Source organism: Heterocephalus glaber, unplaced genomic scaffold, assembly GCF_053883595.1.
Source record: "Heterocephalus glaber isolate CG9 unplaced genomic scaffold, H.glaber_assembly_v1.0 deba00001460, whole genome shotgun sequence".
NCBI lineage: Eukaryota > Metazoa > Chordata > Mammalia > Rodentia > Bathyergidae > Heterocephalus > Heterocephalus glaber.
In genome coordinates this window covers 2363530-2388407 of record NW_028258307.1, presented here as the reverse complement: position 1 = coordinate 2388407, position 24878 = coordinate 2363530, and the positions used below count along the sequence as shown (strand labels likewise).

Sequence of the window (24878 nt, the reverse complement as noted above, 5' to 3'; positions counted from 1 at the left end):
CCGAGGCTGCCTGGGATTTCTTTGGGTCCCAACGCGCACTTGCACTTGCGAAGGGCCCGGCACAGCTTTTCAGCGGGTGGGGCCCAGAGTCCTGCGGAAAGGGGCGGCCACCAGGCCCCGCCTGTGGGAGGTGCGCAGGGTCGTCCTGCCTGCGCTCCTCCCCAGCCCCAATTCAGCCTTCCTGGACTCCCATTCCCTTCCCGGGCCACACCCTGGGCCTCATCTTAAAGGAGCCCTCGTGGGGCTTCACCTAGAGCAGTGAGAACAGGAAAACCCAGGCTGAGTCCCACTTTGCCTTAAAGGCTTCCAGCTCCCTGAGCTCTGTTCTCTCAGCTGTCCCTGCGCATCAACAGCCCTGGAGCCCAATGGCTTCCCCTCCCTGGGAGCCCGGGGACGTAAAGGGTCTCTCCTTGCCCTCAGTGTGGGCACACAGAAAAAGACTACAAAACGGCTGCCAAGTGGAAGCAGCAAGGGCAGGGCCACATTGGGGGCAGAGCTCCTAACAGCGTGGTCCCCACCCCACGCCTGATGCTTTGGCCCCACACTGCTATCTGCATGAGCAGGAGCTCTGACCTTTAGCCACGGCCATCGGTCCTCCACACATGTCACCAGGACGGACCACCTGGTGAGGCCAGGACAGGTGCAGGAGCCCCCACAGCACACGAACGAGTGACCTGATGTCACATCCACCAGGGCCATTTTGGGGCTAAGCAACTGTAGAAGCCCCAGAGCCTGATGCAGGCAAGAGATATCCCATGGGGTTAAAGAAAGCTATGAACTGGAGCACAAGATTTCTCCTTGGAGCTAGGTCACCTGCATTCAGACTCCTGCCTCGTGCCCAGCAGAGCTGCTCCTGGCTGCCGTGTCCTGTCCCTGTTCCTGTTCGGCAGTGCCGAGCTCAGAACTTTTCTGCACTCCTGAATATAAACAAGTCCTGCCGGGACGCGCTGTGGCTGACAGCCGGCCCTACCTTACGAGACAAGGACTGGGTGACACAACCAGGGAGAAGAACGAGACCAGAGAGGCCCTTTTCACGAGGCCACAGTGAATCCCTGACTGGCCCTGGCCCGTGGCCTGGGGTCTGAGGGAGATGGCAGGACACTGCGGCCTTCCCAGCCCAGAGGCCATATCCGCCACCCTCCGTGCCTTCCCGTCCCTGCGGGGCACACAGCTGGACCATGTCTGCAGGAGGTGGCCTCCCCACCATACAGGGCCACCGAGACTTACAGCAGGTCCCGCTGTCCCCTGGGACCTGGCCTGGGCACTGCCAGCATGCCACTGCCACAACCCTGGTCCCCATCCCGAAACACCTTGTCCCAGAACCTGCGGTCTCCTTACCTCCACACAGCAGAAGAGGCGCTCTGGCCCCCGGTCTGGTGCAGAACGGTGTCTGTCATGCAGGCCTAGGGACAGCGAGCCCTGCCGGAGAGCTGGGGAAAGGCCCCCCACGCTCCCATTACGGTGGCTCAGACCTCCGAACGTCCCTGTGGTTCTTGGCTTCTGTAAGAGGCTCATCTGCGCAGGAGCTGCAGAGCGGCCAAGGTGCCCGTGGGGGCCAAGGGCCACTGTCCCCAACTTCCTTTTCCCAGTCTCCATCTGGAAGAGCCCATAGCCATGTCTGAGAACAAGGCCATGATCAGAACGGTCTTCAGGGAGACCGAACTGAATCCGGGTCAGGGACAGGAGAAGTAACGAGCCAGAGCTCAGAGGCGAGAAATCATCTGGTTTTATTTAGAAGCTGCTGGTCCTTTGCTGGAAAGGCGTATATGGTACAAAATTACAGAGGTTTAGTTCATTGTACAATGCAAACCACTGACATCTTTACAATTCATTGCAGTCTTTGGATTTTTTACCTCCCACCTAAGTGTACCAAATCACTATAATTCCCGAATCAAAGCCACTTCTTTCATGTGAACTCATGCTGTTTACAAAATCTGCACATAAAGAAGCTGTGCCCAGACTCCCAACACCATCAGGGTCTGCAGCCACCAGGAAGGCACCGTGATTCCTGAGAAGCTGCCCAGGAACATGTGGGTGCTGAGCGAGCTGCACCCAGCCCAGGAGAGCAAAACAGGTGGCCAGTGGTTCCACGCCATCTGCCTGGGGCAGCAGGACAAGGGCTCGGCGGGGGCCGGGCCCAGGTCTGGAGGAGCAGAGGAGGTCGCTGCGCCCATCAGACTGCGATGCCAGCAGGGCACAGCCAGGCAGCTCAAGACCCCATGCCACCTGCCAGCTCCACTACAAGCAGCCATCAGGGCAGTCACTCCTCCAGCTCCTGCTCCACCGGAAGTCACCCTGATGGACCACAGAGCACGGCATCCCCCGCTCCGCCTGGTGACTCACACCACATCCTGGGCAGCCGGATCCTGGATCCGGCAAGCCCATGACTCTGCACGTGAGTGACACCCCACGGTCTCACGCCTCCACGACATCCCCTCTGCACAGCACACAGGGCCTGCCCTTCCTCCAGGGAGTCCTGGGGGGTGCTGACTCCTTCCCAGACCACAGGGCCAGACGATACGCAAGGGACAGGTGGCGCATGACAAAATCTAACTACCCAGGCCTGTGCTGCATGGGGTGGAGCAAGCAGAAAGCCCCACGAAGCTGACAGCACTCATTTGGTGACACACCGGGCAGCTGTCCCCCAAGTGCCAGCTGAAGACAGGCAGGAAGCTAAACTGATGCTGCCTCCAGCTAGGGCTCCCCTCAGGGCCACACTGTCCCCACAGGATGGTGCTAGGATCCTCCCCGGCAGGTCCCCCGGCCCAGAGCCCTGGTGTCTGGCTATGTTGCCAAGGAAACAGGAAGACCCGGTCCCCCCAGCCCTGGTCCTATTCGGTTGAAAGGTGGTCTGCAGAGCTCTGCCAGGGTACAGTAACACATACGCATTAGTGACACCAAGTAGATTCGGCTACCAGCTGGGCACTGGGCCACACTGTGGGGGACCTGCGGCTGTGTTCCCAGGAACCACTGCGGGGCTGTCCCACCCAGAGTCAGGGCCTGGCACCACTTCCTGCCACTGGCTTCAGACCCGAGAACCAGGGATTCTGCCACGAAAGCTTTTCGGGCAAGTTCGGGGTGGAAGTGGAGGAACTAGAAACGGGCTCTGAGGGCGCCCAGCTTCCCTCCTGAGCTGGGGGCTGTGGTGGCCCAGCAGGCCTAGGCCAGGATCTGTCCCCTTCCGCATCCAAACTGCCCTCCCCCAGACTCACACATGTGCTGCTCCCTCCCAGCGCAGCCAGCACCGCAGGCACAGAGGCGACGGGAACACCAGGGGAGCCAGGGCTGGGCCTGGGTCCCGAGACGTCGCTGAGCTGCTGTCCTTCCACAGCCACCTGCCAGGCCGTAGTCAGAGCTCAGGAAGCAAGAAGTTAACATGGCCTGAGGATGCCCCAGCACCACTGCTCCACCCAACGAGGCAGCGACACCGCCCCACTGTCACCCCTGCAGGGCAGACCACCCTGTCCCGGACCGCTTTCCCCACAGTAAGGCCACTTGGGTGTCTGCGAGAAAGGGACCGACGAGGGCTGCATCCCAGCCACCTCCAGGACCCACATACCAGGCAGGAGGCCGGCAGCCAAGGACGGAAGGCAGAGGCCTGGGAGGACACGAGGGAGGTCAATTTGGAAAAATAAATATAAATAAATACATTCCAAGCATCCTGTTAGGCAATAAATGGTAACCAGGTTTAAGGGTGCCAGGACACCCACAAAGACGAGGCACTTAAGGGAGCTGGCACTTGGGGTGGAGGGCAGAACCCTTGCTGGGCACAGCATGGACTATTAGGGCCAGGGTTTAAATTAAGACATTAGTGGGGTGACAGAGTAGAAAACAGGTGGGCACCACAGAACCCAGCAGGGACACCCCCAGCCCTGGCTGTGTGGCTCAGGGCCTCAGCCACCACCCCACAGCGCCCCGGGCTTCCAGAACCTCCACCCCCAAGGAAAGGAAGAAGCGAAGCTTCTGGGGTCCCAGGGAGCTGGGAACTGGGAAGTCACCAGCCCTGCATCGTGCAAAAAGCATTCACGGCCCTGCTTGGGGAGGTCCCCTTCAGTGCCCACCAGGCACCCGCGCTCAGCTGGCCCAGGACTTCCGGTTCTCCGCGATCTTGTGGCTCCTGTCAGCCTTGGCCAGGGCGGCTGTCAGTGAGGCCAGGTTGGTAGCAGAGCCCGACAGTGTGGCTCTCCGGCGGGCCTCGGGGGCACCCTGCGCCCGGAGCCCAGCGCTGCGCCTGCGCCCGGCGCCCTGGGCCCTGCGCACCCGGGCTGGCCGCACCAGCAGCCCATAGCCAGGGTTGCACTTGAAGTACTGCTTCCCGCTGATAGAGCCATCATTCTTTCCTGCGGGAACAGAGAAGGGGCGTCGGGGAGGCGTGCCCTGCTGGCCTGTCACCCCCTGCCCTGGGCTTCGGAGGCGCTGCCGTCGGAGGCCAGGGCACAAGCACAGGGCACCAGAGATGGGCACCCTGAGTCCTGCGGCCCTGTGGAGGGATACAGAGACAGTGCTGACTCCTGCCCTTCCAGTGGGCACCGATGCTTTCCCCATCACAATAGGTGGCACTGGCAGAATGACTTTCCCCTGAGCCTCTCAAGCTCGAACTGGTAAACTGCCACAGAGCAGCAGGGCAGACCACAGGGCTGCGCTAGAGTGCTAAGGCGTGGAAAGCCCTGAAGGGGCACATGCAGGGGAAGGGCAGCTGCACCAGGGGCGACTGGTGACGGAGCCCAGACTGCACAGCCAAACCATCAGCTCTTGCACCTCTACGCCTCACCCTGACCTGCCTGCCTCAGCAGTCCTCTGAGGTGCACTCGGCTGCTCCACCACCAGTAGCCCCATACCCCGCCTCACAGCAGCATCTGCAGGGGACCTCGCCCCTCCTGGATCTGCCACCGCTGCTCGGGGCGGGCCGCACTCCTACTTCCTACCTCTCTCCCTGCCTTACCTGTCCCGATCCAGCTGCTGAGGGCCATGGCTCAGCTCTCCTGGCCTCAGGTGATGCTGTGGCTCAGATCTAATATGTCCCCAAGTCTCACGTGCTCAGAGTGGGGCTCATGGAAGGTGACAACGCTGGGCGCTGACCCATGGGTGGATTCATCCGTGGATGAGCTCACAGCCCAGAGGGCTGACAAGAGTGGGCCTGGCTGGAGGTGGCCACCGGGGTGTGACCAGGAGGGGCTAGGCTTGTTCCCAGCTCCTCCCTTCTCATCCTGCTTCCTGGCTGCCAGGGTGTGCAGCACCTTGTCTTCTGCCAGGCTTGGAGCCAGCTGACCTCAGACTGGACCCACCGACACCATGAGCCAAATACACCTGTCCTCCCTTAAGCTGTGGAGTTGGGTATTTTGTGCCAGTGATAGGATAGGTCAGGGGCCTGAGGCCACTCAGCTGGGTCCCAGCCCTAACAGGGCTCCCCTGCACATCAGACTCATTCTGGTCCCTCCCCACTCATACACTCCTGGCCTCCCTCTCAGCCCACAGTGCACGTCCAGCCTGTGCTTGTGCCACATACCCAGGCCTGGTCCTTGGCTTCCTCCCTCGAGGGCCTGTCCAACCCTGTCAACCAGCTACAGCCTCCTGTCGTCCCTGGCTCTGACTAATGCTTACCACCTCCACAGCTAACACCACACTGAGCTTTGATCTCCTTCCACCTTGGCTTTATTTTTTTGTTCTGTTTTGTTGATTTCCCTTTTTTTTAGAAGCAGGGTCTTCTCATTATATAGCCCAGGCTGGCCCTGAACACCTGGTGATCCTCCTGCCTCACCCTCCTGGGTGCTGGGATTTACAGCTGTGCACCCCCCCCCAGCCCCGGACATGTGCAGCACCTCCTGGGTACCCTCCCCACCTTCACTCTCAGCCAACCCGTTCTCCCAGGTGCGACCTTCTAACCCCTCTGACGCCTTCCAGTCACATTGACCCTTGGAGGCTGGATGCCCCCGGGTCACGGGGCGTCTCTGCGGGCCTGGCCTCACTTCCCTCCCTGTCTCCTTATCCCACCCTTCATCCTCCATTGTATCTGTTGCTCTCAAAGCTTTAGTTGTTTGGTGATTTTCTCCTCTCAAAAATCAAAGTCCAGTTACATCAGGGGCTTGGTGGTATCTTCAGAATCTAGACCAGCAACCGGAGCACACTGTGCATTACTTACTACGCACTGCATGAATTAAATGATCTGCTAATCTCTCGTTAAATCCCGAGTTCAGCTGCAGACATACACGTCCTTCTCACTTCCCCTTTACACTTCAGGAGAAGCGGATTTCAAACAAATTCCCAGCCTGTGTGACATTAATCTTCTAGAATCACTTCCGATTCAAGCCGTTCCGTGCCAAATTATGGTTTTAAAGGCAGCAAGTGACTTGCTGGAACACGCGGCCCAGAGACACGCCAGTCGCCGAGGATGGGGCACAGTGGCTTCCTGCAGGCCCAGGGCCGCACAGGTCAGGGCTGCCTGACCTCCTGCTCCTGGCTCTGGACCCAGATGCCATAAAGTGTCCCTCCCCTGCTCTGACCACACGCTCTCTGATCTCCAGGCCACCAGCCAGGCCCCAGCAGACCTCACAGAGCCCCGCAGCCCAAGCCAACTGCCTAGCCCCGCTGGACACAGCCACTTACGAGAACAGCCCGGCCGTGTGCAAGCAGTGAGGCTCCAAGCCCACGGCATCCACGCTGATGGTCACAGTGCTGGGGCCCAGCACAGCCAGAGCAGAGTGGATCCAAAGTCAGACAAGGGCAGCACAGGCCACAGGCGGGAGGGCGCCCGAGGATTGCGGAGGCCCAGCACTCTACGATGCTGCACATCCGGGTCTAGGCAACACCTGCATCGCAGGCAGAGATCCTGGCAATCTGAGGCCAGCCAGGGCTGGGGAAGGCACGGCAGCCAGGGGCCCGGGATTCTCCGGGCTACAGAGTTCTAAGTCAGACTCTGGTGATGGCAAGACTGTAGGCACCTAAAACCCTGCACCTGGATACTCTAAACGGTGGGTATCACGGTGTAGAAGTGACTTCTCAGTAAAGCTGTTTATAACAGTACCCAAAAGCCCCAAGGCATAGGACGCTGCCTGAGGTCCTGCCCCAGCCCTGCCATGTCTAAGACTTGCTACTCTCTTGGGAGACCAGACCCTGCAAAGGACCCCATGTCACCTCGACCAAAGCTACCAACCTGGGGCCAAGGCACCCAAATGTCTCAAGAATGGAGAGTGGAAGAATCCAGCATCACAAGAGCCTGACCCTTTAACCTAAGACTAAGCTACTGTGCTACTTCAAATGCAGAGATTTCTATGATTTAGATGGGCTTGTCTTCCTAGCTATTCGGGAGGCTGAAGGAGGATCACAAGTTTGGGTCCCACCTGGGCAACTTCGTGAGGCCTGACGGTGTAGCTCAGTGCAAAGGCCCTGGTTCATTCCTCAGTGCCGAAAAAAACTAACAAAAGAACCACCAAATTTCCAATAGCTTTTAGTTACCATCTTGGTTTTCTACGAACTTTCTAGAGTTAAGCAAACTCTCACCCAGTGGAGATTTCCTGATTGAGGACAGCCAGGAAGCCCGGCCCGTCCTGCCCATCCTGCCATCCATCCCTGGCACACAGTGTCCCCCTCGGGCACTCACCGGAAGGCAGGTCAAGCTCCACGCCAACCCACGTGCCCTCCTGGAAGTCGGTTGGCCCGATGTACCGCACGATGCCTGTTTTGTTGGTGCCCACAGCAACGTACTCCCCCTCTGTGAGCCACTCGGGGACCTCGCTGGCTTCCTCGGAGTCGGACTCCACTTCTGGCCTTCCCGCGGCCTGCTCTCCGGAGTCGCCCGGTCCGCCTGCACCTGGCAGGTCCCTGGGAGCGGAGCATCCGCTGCCGCCACCGAGCATGCGCGTGAAGGACTTCAGCTCCGAGGTGCGCACCTTCCGGATCCTGAACGGGGACGCGGGCGCCTGGGAGTCGGGCAGCAGCGGGGGCCTGGGGACCTCAAGCTCCGCGTGGGAGGCAGGTGGAGGAGGCTGGGCCAGGGGCTCTTCCCCGACCGGCAGGCAGCTCTGCATGCAGGAGGGAGAGGCCGGCTGGGCCGCTGGGGCCTGGCCCGGGGCGGGCGGGGAGCTGGGCGTCTGCCCACTTGGGCCCCCGGCGTCCAGGCTGAGGGCAAGCGCGTCGGACAGGGTGGCGGTGGAGACGCTGTGCGAGAAGTAGCCGCTGGAGGCCTCGCTCAGGGGGCTGGGGGGCCCATCCTGCCCTTCGGGGGCGGCGGCGGTGATCGCAGCGGTGGGCGCGGTGGCTGGCTTGTCCGACACCGGCACGGCCGGGGTCGCCATCGACACCATGGCCTCCAAGGTCCCACCAGGCCCCGGGCTCCCTCGCTGAGCCTGCAGAGGAAGGGGAAGCACCTCTGAGCAGGGCGAGGCGGTGTCCCCGCTGGGCAGGCGCCAGGGGCACACGGAGACGCCGCCCCCTGGAGGAGCAGAGCCTGGCACTGCAGGCAACCTCAGCCCGGAGCCTGATCCAGGTGGCGGCCGGGCTGGGCCCTGTTCCCCTTCTCCCCCTTCATACAGAGGTGCTCATCCCTGCCACGAGGGTTGGGGGCGGGCAGCAGGAGGCAAAGATCCTCATGCCGGGCCAGGCAGTGGGTGCTAACTGTCCCCGTGGAAACCCATCCCCTGCCCACGCGAACTCAGGAGGACACAGGGAGATGCTGAAAAGGCCGGAAGAGCACTTTTCTCTGTCAAACTCGAAAGACTGATCTCATCAGAGGATCTCAAAGTGCTTCACCAGCCCAGGCACCAAGAGGTGCTGACCCAACTGGGCGCTCCTAGCTCGGGTCGGGGACAGGACGGCTGCTGCCGTGGCCTTTTGTTAAGCGGCCGTTCTTCTGGCTGCTCCGAAAGGCTGGTGCCCTGCTGGGGCCATTGACAGGGCAGAGCCAGCGGTGGCTGGGCTGTCCTCCCCCTCAGCCACTCTGAGTCACCAGGCAGAGGACACACACAAAGCCGCGTCTCGGGGTCGTGACAGTCACCGTTTGTTCAAACCCCACTGTGCTAGAGGGGCACGAAGCTGCTGTTCATTCACAGCCTAACCAGAGGAGGAAGTCGGCAGGGCAGCATTCCCTACCTTCAGCAGGGGAAGAGAAGGCGGGACCGGGAACGAGACGGGCGGGCAATGTTCAGAAGAAGAAATATGTTTTCCAATATTTACAGAAAAATTATATTACAGGAATGGTCACTTTCCATTTGAAATACAGGATTTATTCGAACTAGGAAGCAGCTGAGATCTATGAGTCTCTTACAGTTCCTTGGCCTAACTCAGCAGTTTGATAAATGAGGCGTTTTCCCAGGAACTGTCGTTTACATTCCTGGTTCCACAGCCTCCCTTCCCATGAGGTGCACTTTCAGGGAATGAAGTTAATGGCACCTCTGGAGATTAACAGCCCATTTTTGTGATGGATCATTGGCCTGAAAAATTTACTCGATCCATAGATCAATAACTGTCACCAGCATAAATACTCTAAAAGATTAGGCCATCCTTCAATCATTTCCTTTGCACCCTGCACGTGTTTTATGTATTCGTGATGCCACTGCTCATGGGGGAAGAACACACACACACACACACTCACAAGCGAGGCAGGCTCCTCCCCACCGCTGGCCATGCTCTGCAGGGCCACCCCATCGGCTCGCAGGAGTGGCCAGCTCGGGCGGACAAAAGTCTCCTTTACATCAGGCCCCGGAAGCTGAAGGAGCCACCCAAGGCCCCAGGAAGGAGAAAGCCAGGGATGGGGCCATCTGTGCCTGTGCCACGCCAAGACGGTAGAAGCCAGCACTCCTGCATTGTTCCCTGGGCTGGCCCCCAGAGGAGACAGCGGAACCCAACTGCTGTCTTCGACATCTGAGAAACATTTCCAGGGGCCTCTGGGAAAGCCACCGTGGGGGAGGCCACCAGACCCAGATGGCAGCTGGGCCATCGTCCCAGAAGCTGGGTGCACAGATGTTGCTGCCAGCACCACCCGTGGCTGGGCGCCCAGCCTGCACCCCGGGGAGGGGCCCACATGGGGGCCACAGGAAGCTCACGAGCTCCAAGCAGCACTGGGCAGAAGGGCCTTTCGGAAACAAGTAGAAGGGAGGTGTGAATGTCCCCAAACTACTGGGGAGATATGGCTATTGTTCTAATAAATAAAACTTCCTAGGAAGACCCAGCATTTCCTAAGAGAATGAGGCACAGTGGGAGAAAATAGATTTGCTATTCAGAAGATCAGAAGTGCTGTTGATCTGTGGGAGATCATAAGAGACTATTTTCTCCCAGCTTAGCATTAGTCTTTTCACGCTGATATCATGAATCAGAATGAAATGTAAAACTGAGAATTAAGCAAACACTTAGGAGAAGGAGACCGTTCTGTTTATAGAAATCCCCTCTGCCTAGCAGTGGGCCATTAAAGCACAGACTACATTAGCAGTCAAGCACCCAAAAGTTTAGTAATCATATGATTAACAGGTTGAAAATAGAAAAGTGTAACAAGGAAAATGTGGAGGGAGAAGACAGTGACCTATATTGTAGTTAATCATCAAACGGGAGTGTGAAGGAAAAAAAGCACAGGTGTAGACAGCAATTCGGCACCGGGGCCACCACTGTGAGGGGGCAGCCCCAGCCCTGGGGACTCACCTCCTCCGTCCTGGCCACCTGGGTGTCCGGGAAAGGAGCCTGTACCAGGATGCGGGGCACGGGCTGAGGAGACAAGTGTGCTGGTCAGGGATCGGAGACCAGGACAGCAGGCAGGAGTCCACCAGACAGAGGCGTGGGAGGGACCCTCAGGGACTCCAGCAGCCCTGCCACCTAGGCCACAAGGGGACAAGGAACCCGGCCAGGGAGAGGAAATGCACACTCAGGCCACTGGCACACGCGGGTGTGCACACTCAGTTCCCTCTCTCTAGCCGCAATGCATGGCCCATCGAGGGCTTGCGTGGTGCAGGCAGAAAGATCCAGAAAGACGCCAGGCTGGTGGTGGCCGTGTGTTACCACAGGAAACAGAACACACAAAGGCTGTCCAGCCCAACTACCAGGCACAGAGGCGGCCTTGGGCCTGAAACTAGCCCAACCTGGTAGCGGAGAGGGTTCACCAGATTCCTAAGCAGAGATGGCAGAAGAGAGCTGAAAGTGAGCTGGGCTGGCAGAGGAATGCAAGCTGGCTGGAGAAGCAAAGCCCAAGGAGACTAATCAGCAACAGAGCAGCCTCGAGGTGGGACAGCCCAAGTTATGGGTGTAAACATCGTCATAAGAAAGGACTTCATGACTTACGGAGTTATGGACATGATTCAAGGAAGATTAAAAGAAAAAGACAAAAATGATGAGAGGCAAGATAAGGGAAGGACATCAGAAGGGGAAGGGACCAGAAACTTTCCAGCCAATGGGTCCGGCCAGGCCAGGCCAGGCCACACAGAAGCTAGTACACAGGTGCGAGGGTCTCGGGAAGACAGTGGAGGCCACTTCTGTGCCGGTCCCTCCCAGCCAGCCTTGTCCAGCTCTGCATGCCCAGAAGAACAAGGGATCTGTCCTGGCACGGTGGGCACAGGAAGGGCTCCTCTTTCCTTTGGGCCCATAGGAGAGGCAGGGTGGCCGCTGCCCCACCAGAGATGTCACATCCCGAAGGTTCCCTGCTGCAGCTTCCTGGGTACACTGGGCCCTGAGGCTCCCACACGGGGGCCACTGTCCAGACAGCGCTCAGCCCAGGCGGTGGTCTTCGTTCTTGTCCTCCTGCCCAGGACCCGGACTGCCTGCAGGAGAAGAGTGCAGGGGACAAGACAGCCCACTCACAGGTGCCAGCCAGAGCTGCAGGGACGGTGGCCCTGCTGCAGCACAGGGGACACATGACCACATAGGCCTGGGGCTGCTTGGAAGACACGTGCTGGGGAGAGCTGACAGGACAGAAGTCCCGGCCCAGGGAGAGGGACGCAAGCTCACAGAAGTGCCAGCTTAGAGGGGGAAAGCCCTGGGGATGAGCTAAGGGAACTCCACTTCACCCAACATGGGGTGCTGCGGAGTGGTCACAGCCAGAAAGCACTGTGGCAGCCAGGGAGAGGAGGAGGGAGGTGCCCTGCAGCAGGAGCCCATCCACAGCCGCCTCCGCAGCTGGGCTAGAAGAAGAGGGTGTGGCCGGACTCCACTCTGGCTCCGGAAAGGATGCGAAATCGCACACCCACCTCACTGGGCCCCAGCAGAGGCTGCTGTCTCTGTTCTTCCTCCACGCGGGAAGCTACTCGGAGGACATGTCTTCATAAAGATAGGAGAGAGTTCCTCACGCTCAGACGTCAGTTACATCTGACTTAACCTGGACATGACTAGGGGATAAGCATCCCTACTCGCGAAGTGCATGACACGGGGAAACCCCACCAGGGACAGGAGAGTGGCCACTCAGGATGGGATCTGCTCTAGAAGGACATCATCCTTCCCTTTTCCTTATGACTCTGTGTGACTGCAAGGTCCGGCACATGTGTTAGGGCTGTGTCTAGAGCCCCCAGAGCCTCACGTGGTCACAGGCTACTCTGGAAGTGGCTGAGTGTGTGACTGATTCACTGTGGGGCAAGGCCCGAGGGCACTAGGATTAAGACTGAGTGCTACCCGCCCTAAGTAGTCTGAATAAAAGGGACAGAAAGACACTGTTAAGGTCCCTTGTTGCTTTTGCTGCCTTCCTGCATGAATTGCTGCCCCTCTGCCACCCTGCCTTGGAGCAAGCCTTGGACTGAAACCTCCATGAACTGTGAGCCAAATAAACATTTCCTCCTTCACCTCTGGGGGTCGTATATTTTGTCTCAGCAATGAGAGAAAAGTAAGTATTTCCCAAAATGAATTTCAGGGCCAGATTGACTGCAGCCTGGTTCCAACTCCCAGTGTACAAATCCTGCTTGGCACAGACTTCTCGGGGCCTCACTTGGCCCAGGCCTGGAGCCCTGTTCGACACAGAGACCAGCCAGGCATGCACTCTGCTCTCAAGGAGCTGTCTAGCCACGGGGAAGGACACGTAAGCAAGTGACTAAAGCAGAGGAAGGGCAGGGACACTGCAATGGATGTTTCTTTTTCTTTGGTTTTGATTTTTTGAGACAGGGTCTCACTATATAGTTTGGGCTAGTCTTGAACTCACTGTGTAACCCAGGCTGGCCTCAAACTCGAGATCCTCCTGCCTCAGCCTCCAGAGCACTGGGATTACAGGCATGCACCACCACAACTGGCTTTGGAATGGACATTTTGAAAGCAGAGAGAGTTCAGAGGAGGATCACAAATAGGTACCTGCAGCAGGTGACAGCATATTGACGCGGCTAAGCCACACGACAGGCAGGAGACAGAAGTGTCCCGTGTCGGGTTCCGTCTACATGGAGCTCTACCCTCAAAAAGCACCCCCCCCACACCGCAGGTTTTAGGGAGAGACTCCCTGGCCTGCCTGGTGAGCTCCTGGAGAGATTTCATAGGCAACAGAGCAGGTATGGGCTGCAGAATGAGGATCTGGTAAGATCTGTGCTCTCAACAGCGAACCCTTAGGAGAGAGAGATACTAAACGCAGTGAGATCAATTAAGAACTTCAGGGATTCTGAAGAGAACTTGTAAGAGTTTGAATTTGGACAGTAAGAGGAAACAAATAGAAATGCAAGTTCAGAGATATGAAAGAGACAGGTGGCTGTGGAGGCTAGGCAGAGTAAAGACGACGCGAAGGGGCGCCAGGGTTACTGGCACAAATGGGAGTGTGTGCACGTGTGTGCACAAGCCCAGGCGCGATGCCCGTGATGAATGCAGCCATCTTTTAGGGCTCCCAGATATACCCGCAGGGAATGCCGGGACCTTAACTGTGCTACTTCACACATAACAGCTCACGTTTCCAAATGCGTATTGTGTGCATTTTAATGCTCTTTCACATCCCCTTTGCAGGCATCGCCTCTATTTCAGGAGCTCAAAACATTTCAGATCATAAGTTCATTAATCCTTACGACACATCTGGTAACTATTAATAAAAATGACTGCAAAGTAGTTTGCAGCTATAAATATTGAGAAGTATCACGAGGCAAGTGAATATAATTACTCACATTTCACACCACAGAAACCAACACCAACGAGCATCTACCCATTGGTTAAACACACTCAGGGAGCCCCGAGCAGTGACAGAGACAGGAGGGGACTGGGAGAGGAATGAGCACTGCCAACCACAATAGAGAGCAGGGTCCAGGCAGGAGGGGCCTCAGAGAGGCTTCGGGAGCTGGGGACTGCCGCTGCGTGGGCAGGTCTCACACCTGCTACTCGGGCTGACACCACGTGACAGGGAGATGGGACAGCATCCACCAGGCTGTGCACACCTTGCCCATTTCCTCCCCCCGCACCCCCAGAGAAAACCCTCCAGGTGAGCACATCTTCACTTGAAGTCTCGGTGCAGAAAAGCCCCACCTTCCTGACCAGGACAAATGCCCTCGCCATTACCTGTCACCCAGGACACACACCTGCTAGCACTGCCAATGTCATCCTGCACATGTCTTAACTTGTTTGTTGGCTTGAGGTGCTTCTCAAAGCCAGACCCCTTTGAAGGGCAGCAATTAGGTCTCATTCAACTCTGTATTTCCATACATAAACCACTAACTTAAATTGCTTTTTTTTTTTTTTTTTTTTTTTTTTAAGATAAGGTCTCACTAGGGGCCAGGGATTTAGCTCAGTGGTTTCACTCCCTGCTATGCAAGCGCAAGGACCTGAGTTTGATCCCCGGCACCAAAAATTTAAAAAAAGATAAGGTCTCACTATGTAGTCCAGGTTAAGCTCCCAGCAATCTGCCTGCCTCAGGCTCCTCCCAAGGGCTGGGATCACAGGGTGTCTGCCACCAGGCCCAGCAACATGTCTTGCATGAGTGACCAAAAACCACATGAATTACTTGAGTAGTACAAAGACCAACTTATACACTGACATCAAATTTGGGGAAGAAAATGAAGAAATGGAAACAAATCTTTGTAAATGGGGAGGGATGGAGGGGTTGAAGGGAGGGCAGGGCAATGGAGAAAAAATAAGAACCAAGAGAGTTTACATAAAGGTGCAAATATCCAATGATGAATGTCATTATATTGTATACCTAAAATGTACCAATACAATTAATTTTAAAAAGAAAAAAAAACAAATTTGGGAAAAAAACAAGTCTGAGATTTGAGAATAAGGATAGGTAAAGGGAAGAAAAGCTATTGGCTGAAGGAATAAAATAATATTTTTAAAACCTTCCCAACACTGAATTTTCAAGTGCATTTTTTTGTTTGAAAATAAACTTTTCTAATAATCACCTGCTACCCTGAATTTCTTAAATGTCATTTTTAATGGTATCTAAATATAATCTTGTCTTTCTGAAAACAACACTAACCAATGATTTAAATCCAAGTACAAGAAATTATTTTTACAACAAGAAATGTAAGGTTTATTTTTTGCTACAAATAGCCAGGAGGCCTCTCATTTTCTTGCTGCTAAAGTGGGAAAAATAGAAGCAACAAAAGCAAGCAGAAGCAGCACATACAGGAAACTTCAGATCAAAGTAGCCCGGTGGATAAAAACCCAACACAGGTCACCTGGAGCCAAACTCACAGTTTCTCACCACTACTTCTCAGAGGTACTGCTCATGGGGGGGCGTTGGTCGCCTGGAAGAAAGTGAAGTGGCAGCTGGGGAGGTGACATCCAGTCTCTGTGCTCGGCTCCTACGCACCCACATTCCTGGCTGCCTTCCACTTCCACTTCCACTTCCACAAGCCAGGCTGATCTGAAAGCACTGTGTTAGCCCTAATGATTCTGGTGATCTGTCCATCTGGCAGCTGGGTTTATTTTAAATATGAACTGGCATTGTAATGTTTGTGTAAACCTGGTCACATCTGGGGATGCACATCTGAACAGGGGTGATCCTGTTCCACAGGAGGCCTCTGGGCAACGTCACCCCAGGGTGACCAGTGGTCACCAGCTGGTCCTTGACAGAAGCAATCAGCACATCACAGCACAGGGAGGGGACTCCAGACCCCCGACCAGCACCAAAGTCCCCGGCGAGATCTCCATGTATACTGTGGAGTCTTCAGTTCCCTTCTCCTCAAATGAACTCCCTTCCAAACTGAAGCTGCAGGAGCTTCCCGACACACAGAGGCGACATCCTCACGCTCTGCTGCAAGCTGAAAACAACTCCCCACTGACCAAAGGGAATGTTTCAGAAAGACGCAGGAAAGAAAAGGCAGCCAGGACAGGCCCTGCCAGGTGCACTGCTGTGGCTTGTCTGGTTCCTCTTTCCAACACTTCACCGATCCATTCATTCTACAATGTATTGATTTTGTTACTTTTAATCAAACTCAGCTGAAATCTCTCCAGATCAATTTGTGCCCTGAGTCTTGCTTTCTGAATATATAAATCTCAGCTCTGCCCCATTAGGCTCTGTGACTGGATGGAGGGGCTCAACCTGCCCGAGTCCCAAGCCATCGGCCACACGGCAGCCACCGCCACACCTGGCGACCCAGCACTTCCAACACAGCTCATGTGACTGAGGAAGTCAACTTTTTATCTTACTAGATGTTAAGTGGTAAATGTATACTGAAAAATGGAAATGCTTTTCAGTATGTTTGGAACAGCTTGGGCATGTGGGTCTACTTCTCAATGGTAAACTTTATGAACTTTAAATGCAGATTAAGTATTTCCAATAAAAATTTAATACCTGAATTGAAATGTGCTATAAATATGAAATATACACGTGATTCCAAGATCTCTATACAGAAAAAGGGTGTTATCTCAATGATTTCTGTACAGGTTGATATGTGTATATCTACAGGTTGATATGACAATACTTTCAACATAGCAGCTTAAAAAGATTGGAAATTAATTTGATCTGCTTTCTTTTTCTTGTTTGTAACACACAATGTTAATGGTCTTTATTCTCCAATCAAATCAAAGACACAGGGTGTCAGACTGGATCATAAAACAAAACACATCCATACGTTCTTTGTAAGAGACAAACCGCATCCACAAGAACACATAAACTAAAAGTAAAAAGGTAGAAAATGATGCTCCATACAACTAGAACCCAAAAGGAGCAGTCATCTCATTTTGAGACCAAGTGTAACTGACCACATTTTTTGTTTTGTTTTTTTTTTGTACCGGGGATCAAACTTGGGACCTTGCGCTTGCAAGGCAGGCGCCAGAACCACTGAGCTAAATCCCCGGCCCTAGAGACCAAGTGCAATTGAAGTCAAAATTATTCAGAAGAAACAAAGAATACTACTACACCATGGTAGAGGAAACAATTCAGCAGTAAGACCTGCTTTCTTTTTAGTGTCTTAAATGTGGCCAGTGGAAAAGTGTAAAAGCCACATGGCTCACACTACATTTTGATGCACAATGCTAGTGAGACTTGGTCCCAAAGCACCAACGGGGAGCCCAACACGGGCCCGGGCACATCTGGAAAGTTTCAGTTAACTCACAATCGCAGAATTGTGCTGTCTTCCAAGATATTTCTAAGCCAGCTTCCTATATTTTTAAGCAATCGATAATTGCATCTGATATAGAAATCAAAAGCTTTTAATTGTGTCTATTAGTCCCAAAGCCATTCAGGATGCAACAGTGATTCTATTTTCCTTCAAGGAAAGAACCTAAGATTTCATTAGTTTACTCATTCACAAATATGTATTAGGCACCTACATGTTCCAAGGATTGTACCAGGAGCTAGGGATGCAGTGTACATAAAACCAAAAAGAGGTCTGGTGCCTAATATTCCCATTTAATTTTAATTACACAAAATGACTTTAATAAGCCAATTTCTATTAGTGGATAAAAGTAAATAATATCATCCAGACAGGGTTTTTATTTCCTTATATTACATATGTTAGTGTAACTTATTCTAATTATTACGTGAGTAAAATGATTAAAAAAAATTATTTCTAGGATTGCTGATGAAGGACACAACTTCTGAGTTTTAGATCTAGTTAGGTTATTTTTGAAACTTGTACAAGGTAACTGACTTTTTTTTTTTTGGTACCGGGGATCAAACTCGGGACCTTGTGCTTGTGAGGCAGGTGCCGGAACCACTGAGCTAAACCCCCAGCCAAAGGTAACAATTTATGTGTATAATGCCAGCACTCTGGGAGGCTGAAAGAGGAGGATTACAAGTTGGAACCCAACCTGGGCAACTGAGCAATCTAGTGAGACCCTGTGTCAAAATAAAGGACAAAAGATACAGCTCAGTGCAAAGGGCCTGGGTTCAATTTCCAGTGCAAGAAAAAAGTTATATGTATTTTGAAAGAAGGTAAAATATTCACTTCATACAAAGTGACAGTTGTTTTTCATGTGTCCATGAAGGGTGAAGGATGCTTACCTAAATCATGCAAAGTTGATCTCTAAACCTCAAAATACATGATCTAAATCCAGGCTGACAGTGTTTATATGCCCTTGAGCTCAGAAATGGCCTATACATTCTGAACGTTTGAAACAAATCCAAAGAATGTATCATGATATAAAAACTGTGAAATTCAAAATTTAGATTATGGTAAAGTTTCACTGGAACACAACCAGGCTCGCTTGTTTACTATTGTCTTTGGCTAATTTTCAGAGATCCATGGCCTGTGAAACCCAAGCTCTCTACTGTCTTGCCTTTTACAAAGAAGTCTGCCAATCCTTGGTCTAGAGAATCATGCAACAAAAGAATACAATGCTCATTTCTGACGAACACCTAGCAGACAGGTCTGCCAACTGTCTTCTGTGCTGCCTCAGAAATTCTCGTTTGCTGGAGTACATTTTAGTTATAATTCATTATTTTTCAGATTAGCTATTAAACCTGATTCTGAAGACAACCTTGTAAACTTAGTATCTGAATCTGTCAATCCACTGCCTATTTCCTTTTGGAGCAAAGGTAGAAAGCAAAATGTTATGATTCTGGAAAACTGAGAGTGTTCTAACAGTGGTAAGAGTGCCTAAGAATTCATTACTAAAGCAATGGAAAGAAAATCAGTTTTAAATTTTTTAATTTAAGTTTTATTTGTTTTGTGGTGCCGGGGACAGAACCCATGGCCTTGCACACCGGGGGCAAGTACTCTATCACTGAGCCACACCCAGCACAGAAATTTCTGAAAATTAAACAAAGCAAGCTCAGCTTCCACCAGGCCTCTGCACACTTCCTTTGTTACATCCAGAACAAATCAATGTGGCATGTGTGTACATGTGCATTTATCCTGGGTATCAGCTTAGAGAGGAAAAGACGCATCTGTGTTACTCCTGAAAACACTTGATGGTTAAGGACAAGAGAGGCTGGAAAACCAAGTACAGAGCCATTTTCATATTTTAGCAGGTTAAGAGGGTGAGTGAGCCTTCCTCAAGACACAGGTAAGTGTTTCTACAGTTCATTTCTCCAAGGAAGCCCACGTGTGACAGCCCAAGAGCACCCTAAGGAAGAGGTGCTGGGGGGAGGAGTACTCGCGCTAGCCAGCCTGCCTCCCAGACAGAAGGACCTCAGGGATGAGACGCAGAGGCCCCAGGGGCATCTCTGCCACATCTACAGAGGCTGCAGGCCACTGCCCTCTGTGCCGGGCTGGGCAGCCGCACTGGGGGGTCAGGGAAGGAGGAGAGAGGTGGCCTTGAAGCAGATAAGGCCACCCTGGCCAAAGGGACAGACATGCAAAAGAAAGGCTGCAACATGGCTGCACTTTTGATGGTGGAAACTAAATGTGACCATTAACTCTTCAATTCCCCAGATTAATCCATGATGCCACTTGGAATCCTGAACTCTGAAGCACATAAATAGTTCATCTGAAGACAGACTTCCAGATACGTGAAAAAAGCTATCACACCAAATTAATTCAATCTAACTAATTGGAGAGCAGGAAGTTCTTTCAATTATTTTATGTGCTGTCTGAGAAACACACTTGAATATGAGTGCAGATTTCCTTAATTGCAGTTCATTATTTTCCAGATTCCTTACTAAACTTGTATCAGAAGGTCAAAGACAGCAATTTCGTCAGCTGCCACCTCTTTCGGTGCAGTATCTTTGCATTTCTGGAACTCAGACAGAAGCTGATTACAATCCAAACCAATCTCCATAAAAACGAGGAACCTAACTGTTTATGACTATGTTCAAACTGAAAGACTTCGTAAGTTATGAGGATCTTTGTTAACTTCAACCTTGCAAGAGAAGATCCAGGAATCTTTTCCAATGCATCCCAGACTCGCCTGCTGTTGAATGTGATGCCAGGAAGGCATCTTGCCCAAGAGCCTGCTAAATGCAAAGACTGGGCTGAGACACCTTCCTCTCTCACTGCTTCCCGTGCCCATGGGCCTGGGGGGAACTGACCGTGCTGGTCTGCAAATGTCAAGGACACTCTGATTAAAAGTGTCTTCTGATAATAATCACACTGTCATTACACAACCTGTGCTCCTCTCCCAATTTACCAGAGACTGGTAGAAACAGAGCTCATCTCTCCTCAGTCTTCAGCTGGGTTATTTCATATTCTCACGAACATCCTGTGTATAAAGAGCAGAAGTGGCAGGAATCCCACAGATCTCTTTAGAGAGCACCTTGTTGTCTATAAATCATGGTCTTCATTCCCAGTTGTCACCATTCTCTGTTCATTTCAATTCTCTCTTTCCGTGACTGTCATCCCCCTACTACAAAAGCCCTTCAGGGACAACTTCCTGCAGCACTGACATGGCCGCTTGGCCTCCTCACAGTGCACTTCTGACACTGTCCTCAGGAATGCTTCCACGGGGTCACTGTGTTTCCAGAAATGACAGATCCAGAACCCCGAGCCCCGAGCTGAATGCACAGTGTCACCCGCTCACACCACGGAGAGAGTGGGCAGGAGAGTGGGTACTTCATTACTAGGACCGTCTCAGAGATGGACGTTTGAGTCTCCAAGCTAACCCTAGACACAAACATGAAGAGGAAGTGGTTGCATTTCTTTCCTCACAGGTGGAAAATGGAGAGAGAAATGGTGTTTACAATGGTGAAAGGAGAAGGCAAGAGGGAGGCAGAGACAAAGGCTGTGTTACTGAACACGGGCTGTTTGGTTCCCACACACCGTCACGGCGCACTCCCAGGGGCTGGGGGCTTCTGTCTCGGCTTTTGTACTGTTTCACATTGTAACCTACAGTAACGCTGCCATCTCTTTACTGTCTCTAAGTCCCATGCAATGTTAACACAGTCTTTAGCCCCTCCCCTACTGTAGCATGGATTCCGGGGAGGCAAACGGATTGATTTCTAGTTGATATTGTTCTGAACATCTAAATGTCGGTCGTGCTTATTTAGTGTGCATTCACATAGGGCATGGACCTGGATGCACTCATGGCTATGGCAGCACTAATAGAGCGAGGAACCCCAGGGACCACACATGTCTCTTTGGGCCCCTGTTCAGGTGCACCTGAGATGCCAGCCCTGGAGCCAGGCAAGGCCAGCAGGGACCGGGGAGCCCAGACAGGCTCACTTTACCTCTGTGAATATCAAAGACGCCCTTGTCTCTTCAGTGGAAAGTGAGGGAAGAGGGCCGGCAATGCGAGCTGCTGGGTTCGCAGCGCTGGACTGTGCTGACCGTCACTCCGTGGTTTGAAGAGTGGCCTCCTGCGGATGGCAGGGCTCCACCTTGGGCCTGTAATGTTCAGCACTGAGTTTGATTTGCAAATGCAGGCTTCAACTTTCAGAAGTATGCACGAAATGGCTACAATATATGTATTTCTTTTTAAAAGCTACTCGAAAAGATCCCAGGAATGTTAAAATCAAAATAAAAACTTTTAGAAATGAATGTGAAGTTCTCCCTTTATGAGGTGTTATCAAAACAGTGAATGTCTACATTTTTGTAAAAATGTGCTTCAGTAAAAGCCACACTGTCATTAATCCTCCTCCTCACCTCAAACACACTCACCCCACTGTTCTCGCCACTTTCTGAAGCAGTTCTGGAAGCCCTCTTTAATGGCCTTACTTGCATTGCTGTAGCTGCCTCAACATCCTCAGTTCAAAACATTTCCTTTTCATGGTCATTTTGATTTGGGGGAAGAGCCACTATTCACATGGTGCCAGATCCCTAGAATAAGGTGGGTGAGGATGCTGTGATGTTCTTGTCTGGGGATTTTTGCTGTTGTTTTGAGACTGGGTCTAGCTATATAGTCCAGCCTGGCCTTGAACTCACCGTGTAGCCCAGCCTGGCCTCAAATTTGTGGTAATCGTCCTACCTCACCCTCCAAGTGCTGAGATCCCAGGCACGTGCCACCATCCCTGCACACACCGTAATGGTTTACAACCCTGCTTTTCCAGGGGCAATGACATTTACTCCATTTTGTTTTATCACATCTCACAAAGACACTCACAAAAGAAAACTTCCAATACTGCTTCAGAAAGTGGCAAGAGCGATGGGAGAGGGGTGTTTAAGGCGAGGGGGAGGATTCTGGGAGGGACCAATGGCCATGTGTCTTACTGTAATAATATTTAAATTTAAGCACTTACCATACAACTGATCACACCTATTTTTGTGTCAATAAGAAAACATAATAATAAAAGTACTACACTGATGAGAGCGCTGTCAGCCAGCCAGAAGCACAGTGAGTTAATATTCCCTTTAAAGACACTGAAGATGCACTTTCATGCGAATGGCTAACGGCTCGGATGAGGGCAGAGTCCCACTGTTTCCAACCTGCACTCCCACCCTGGGCAGGACCTTCGTGTCTAGGGCCAAGTGAGGCAGCTCTGCCGGCCATGACCACCAAGCGGCAGGGCCAGAGCTGTGGAAACTAGAGGTGGCCGTGGAGCCAAGGGCTGGCCCCCCCACACCTCACCTCTGTACCTCTGCGTCACAGAGAGCTCGCAGGCCTTCTCCCTGTAGGAAAGGGGAGAAGACCTGTTCTGAAGCCAGAACCTCAAATTGTAGCTGTCAAATCTGACTTCCCAGTGCCTGGGACCCTGCTATAGTGAAGATTACTACACCACACTGAGGGACACTGAGCCTGTGGCTCTTTGCAGTGCTGGGGACTGAAGCAGCCCACCGAGCTACATCCCCATCCTATCCTACTCTTCTGAGATGCACAGACTGTGCTAGAGCTTGTGAGCCTCCTGCCTCAGCCTCCTAGGGTGCTCGGATTACAGGCGAGCACCGTCACACCCAGCTGCAATAGAGCCGTTTTCTTCTTACCATTATTTCCCACCCACTGGTACTGAAGTGCTCCATCCCTAAGGACGAAACACCACTCAGGGTGTGACACCTTAAAGCATATTAAAGTGACCCGACTGGGAGAAACACTTCTATTGACACTGCCCTTTAAAATTATAATTTACCTCTCACAGAGCTTTAGTAGAGAAAGGAACCATAAAGGAGCGGGAACACCTCTGATCTCTCAACTCTCAAAAGAAAAGCTAGAGTTTTCTCATGTCTAGGGATATTCTTTAGTGGAACTTCCAACAGCTTAGGGAAGCAAGTTCATACGCAGGTCTGGATTCTGCAAATCCCACTCCGATGTGATTCTCTCCCCTCTCCCCTAAAACACGGTGCTTTCCACTGCTGCCTGACACAGATCCACAGTTTAACTGCATAATCCGTGCATGTGGATGGTGAGCCAACTGATGCCCGCTCTGTACCTCCTGCACACCAGTATGGTTCACGGGAGCTCTGTTCCCCAGGGGTTCTATTCTAGGAGATAATCAACCAACATATAAACCAGTAACGATGCCCAGTAAGATTAATCATGGATCCCAGCACTCTGGGAAGCTGAGGCAGAAGGCTCACAAGCAAGCCCAGACTGGGCAACTTAGGGAGACCTTATCTCAAAATAAAAAAAGGGCTGAGGATGTAGCTCAGTGTGAAGGCCCTAAGTTCAATACCCAGTACCTGCCTCCCTCCAAAAATCCCAAGATCAATCACTGTACTGTACTGTGGATGCATGTGCATGTGTAGTGGAGGCTCTTTTAGTTTGGCTGAGGAAGTGAGGCCACTATAAACTCAGGCCCTCTTCCTGAGAATGGCCTTTTGTGACCTGTTCAGAAGTAGACATCCTACAGGAGACTGAGAGGCCATGCAAGGACTTTAGAGAACTTTCTCAGTAGGAGGGAAGACAAGGGCCAAAACCCCGGAGGCCAAAATGTGTTTCATGTGTTCCTGACATAAAAGGCGGAAAAGACAGAACACAGTGAAGAAAGAAAGAAAGGGCGTGAAGGTGAAAGGCTGGGGCACCAGACTCCAGCAAGCCTCACAAAGCCTGCTAAGACATTCGGGTCTGATTCTGTCCTGGGAAGGTTTTGAGCCATGGGGTCACGGAAGCTCTGGAAGATTTCTCCGAGTGCTCAGTACAAATAAAGCCACAGAGCTGAACGGGCAGTGGGGGAAAGAGAGGACCTGGGACGCAGCACTGGGCACCCGGACACCAGAGGCTTGATGGGTGCTGCGGTCCCAGGAGAGGCCCTGGAAAGCTTTGTGCTGATGCAGTCAGGGCAGTGAGGACAAAGACGGTGACCTTAAAGAAAGGGAAACAGGTGTTTTCACAGGCACACTGGACTACTAATACTAAGGGCAGTTGTAGGCATATATTTTTATATATTATGAAATGTGAAATATTTCTGTGAGGCCAGTTTCCCCAAAACCTTTGCTCATAATGCTCAAAAAAATGCACTTGAGTAAATAAGCAAAAAGTGCCAAGGGACTCTTAACTACTTCAAGGAAACTGCTGTTATCCAGGATGTGACAAGTCACAGTTCTCTTCCATCATCGGGTTTGCTTCGACACACTGTGTTCCTGTCACGTCCAGAGAGCCGATCACTTACTGCCAGAACAATGGGAGTGTAAATACATCCTCCCGTGTGGCAGGCAGGTCCTTTGACTTGCCACATCAAAAACTGAAAATAGCTTTAAAAAAATTATATCTATGGGAGGCTGATTCCATGAATTTAATGCGATTCCAATTTCCTTCGACTTAGA

The 24878-nt window shown here is 52.5% G+C and overlaps 1 protein-coding gene across 4 annotated transcripts in view; it reads right to left on the bottom strand.

Moving 5' to 3' along the window:
- Positions 1-1703: 1703 nt before the first annotated feature.
- Positions 1704-24878, bottom strand: part of Kif13b (kinesin family member 13B) — a 157679-nt gene continuing 134504 nt past the window's right edge. For all 4 annotated transcript variants that reach the window (XM_013073408.3, XM_087216704.1, XM_087216706.1 and 1 more), the window contains 3 exons: positions 10627-10689; positions 7598-8342; positions 1704-4340 (listed from right to left, as the gene is read on the bottom strand). In XM_013073408.3, coding sequence (XP_012928862.2) covers positions 4075-4340; positions 7598-8342; positions 10627-10689 — 1074 coding nt within the window. In that variant the 3' untranslated portion in view covers positions 1704-4074. The remainder of the gene's footprint in view (positions 4341-7597; positions 8343-10626; positions 10690-24878) is intronic.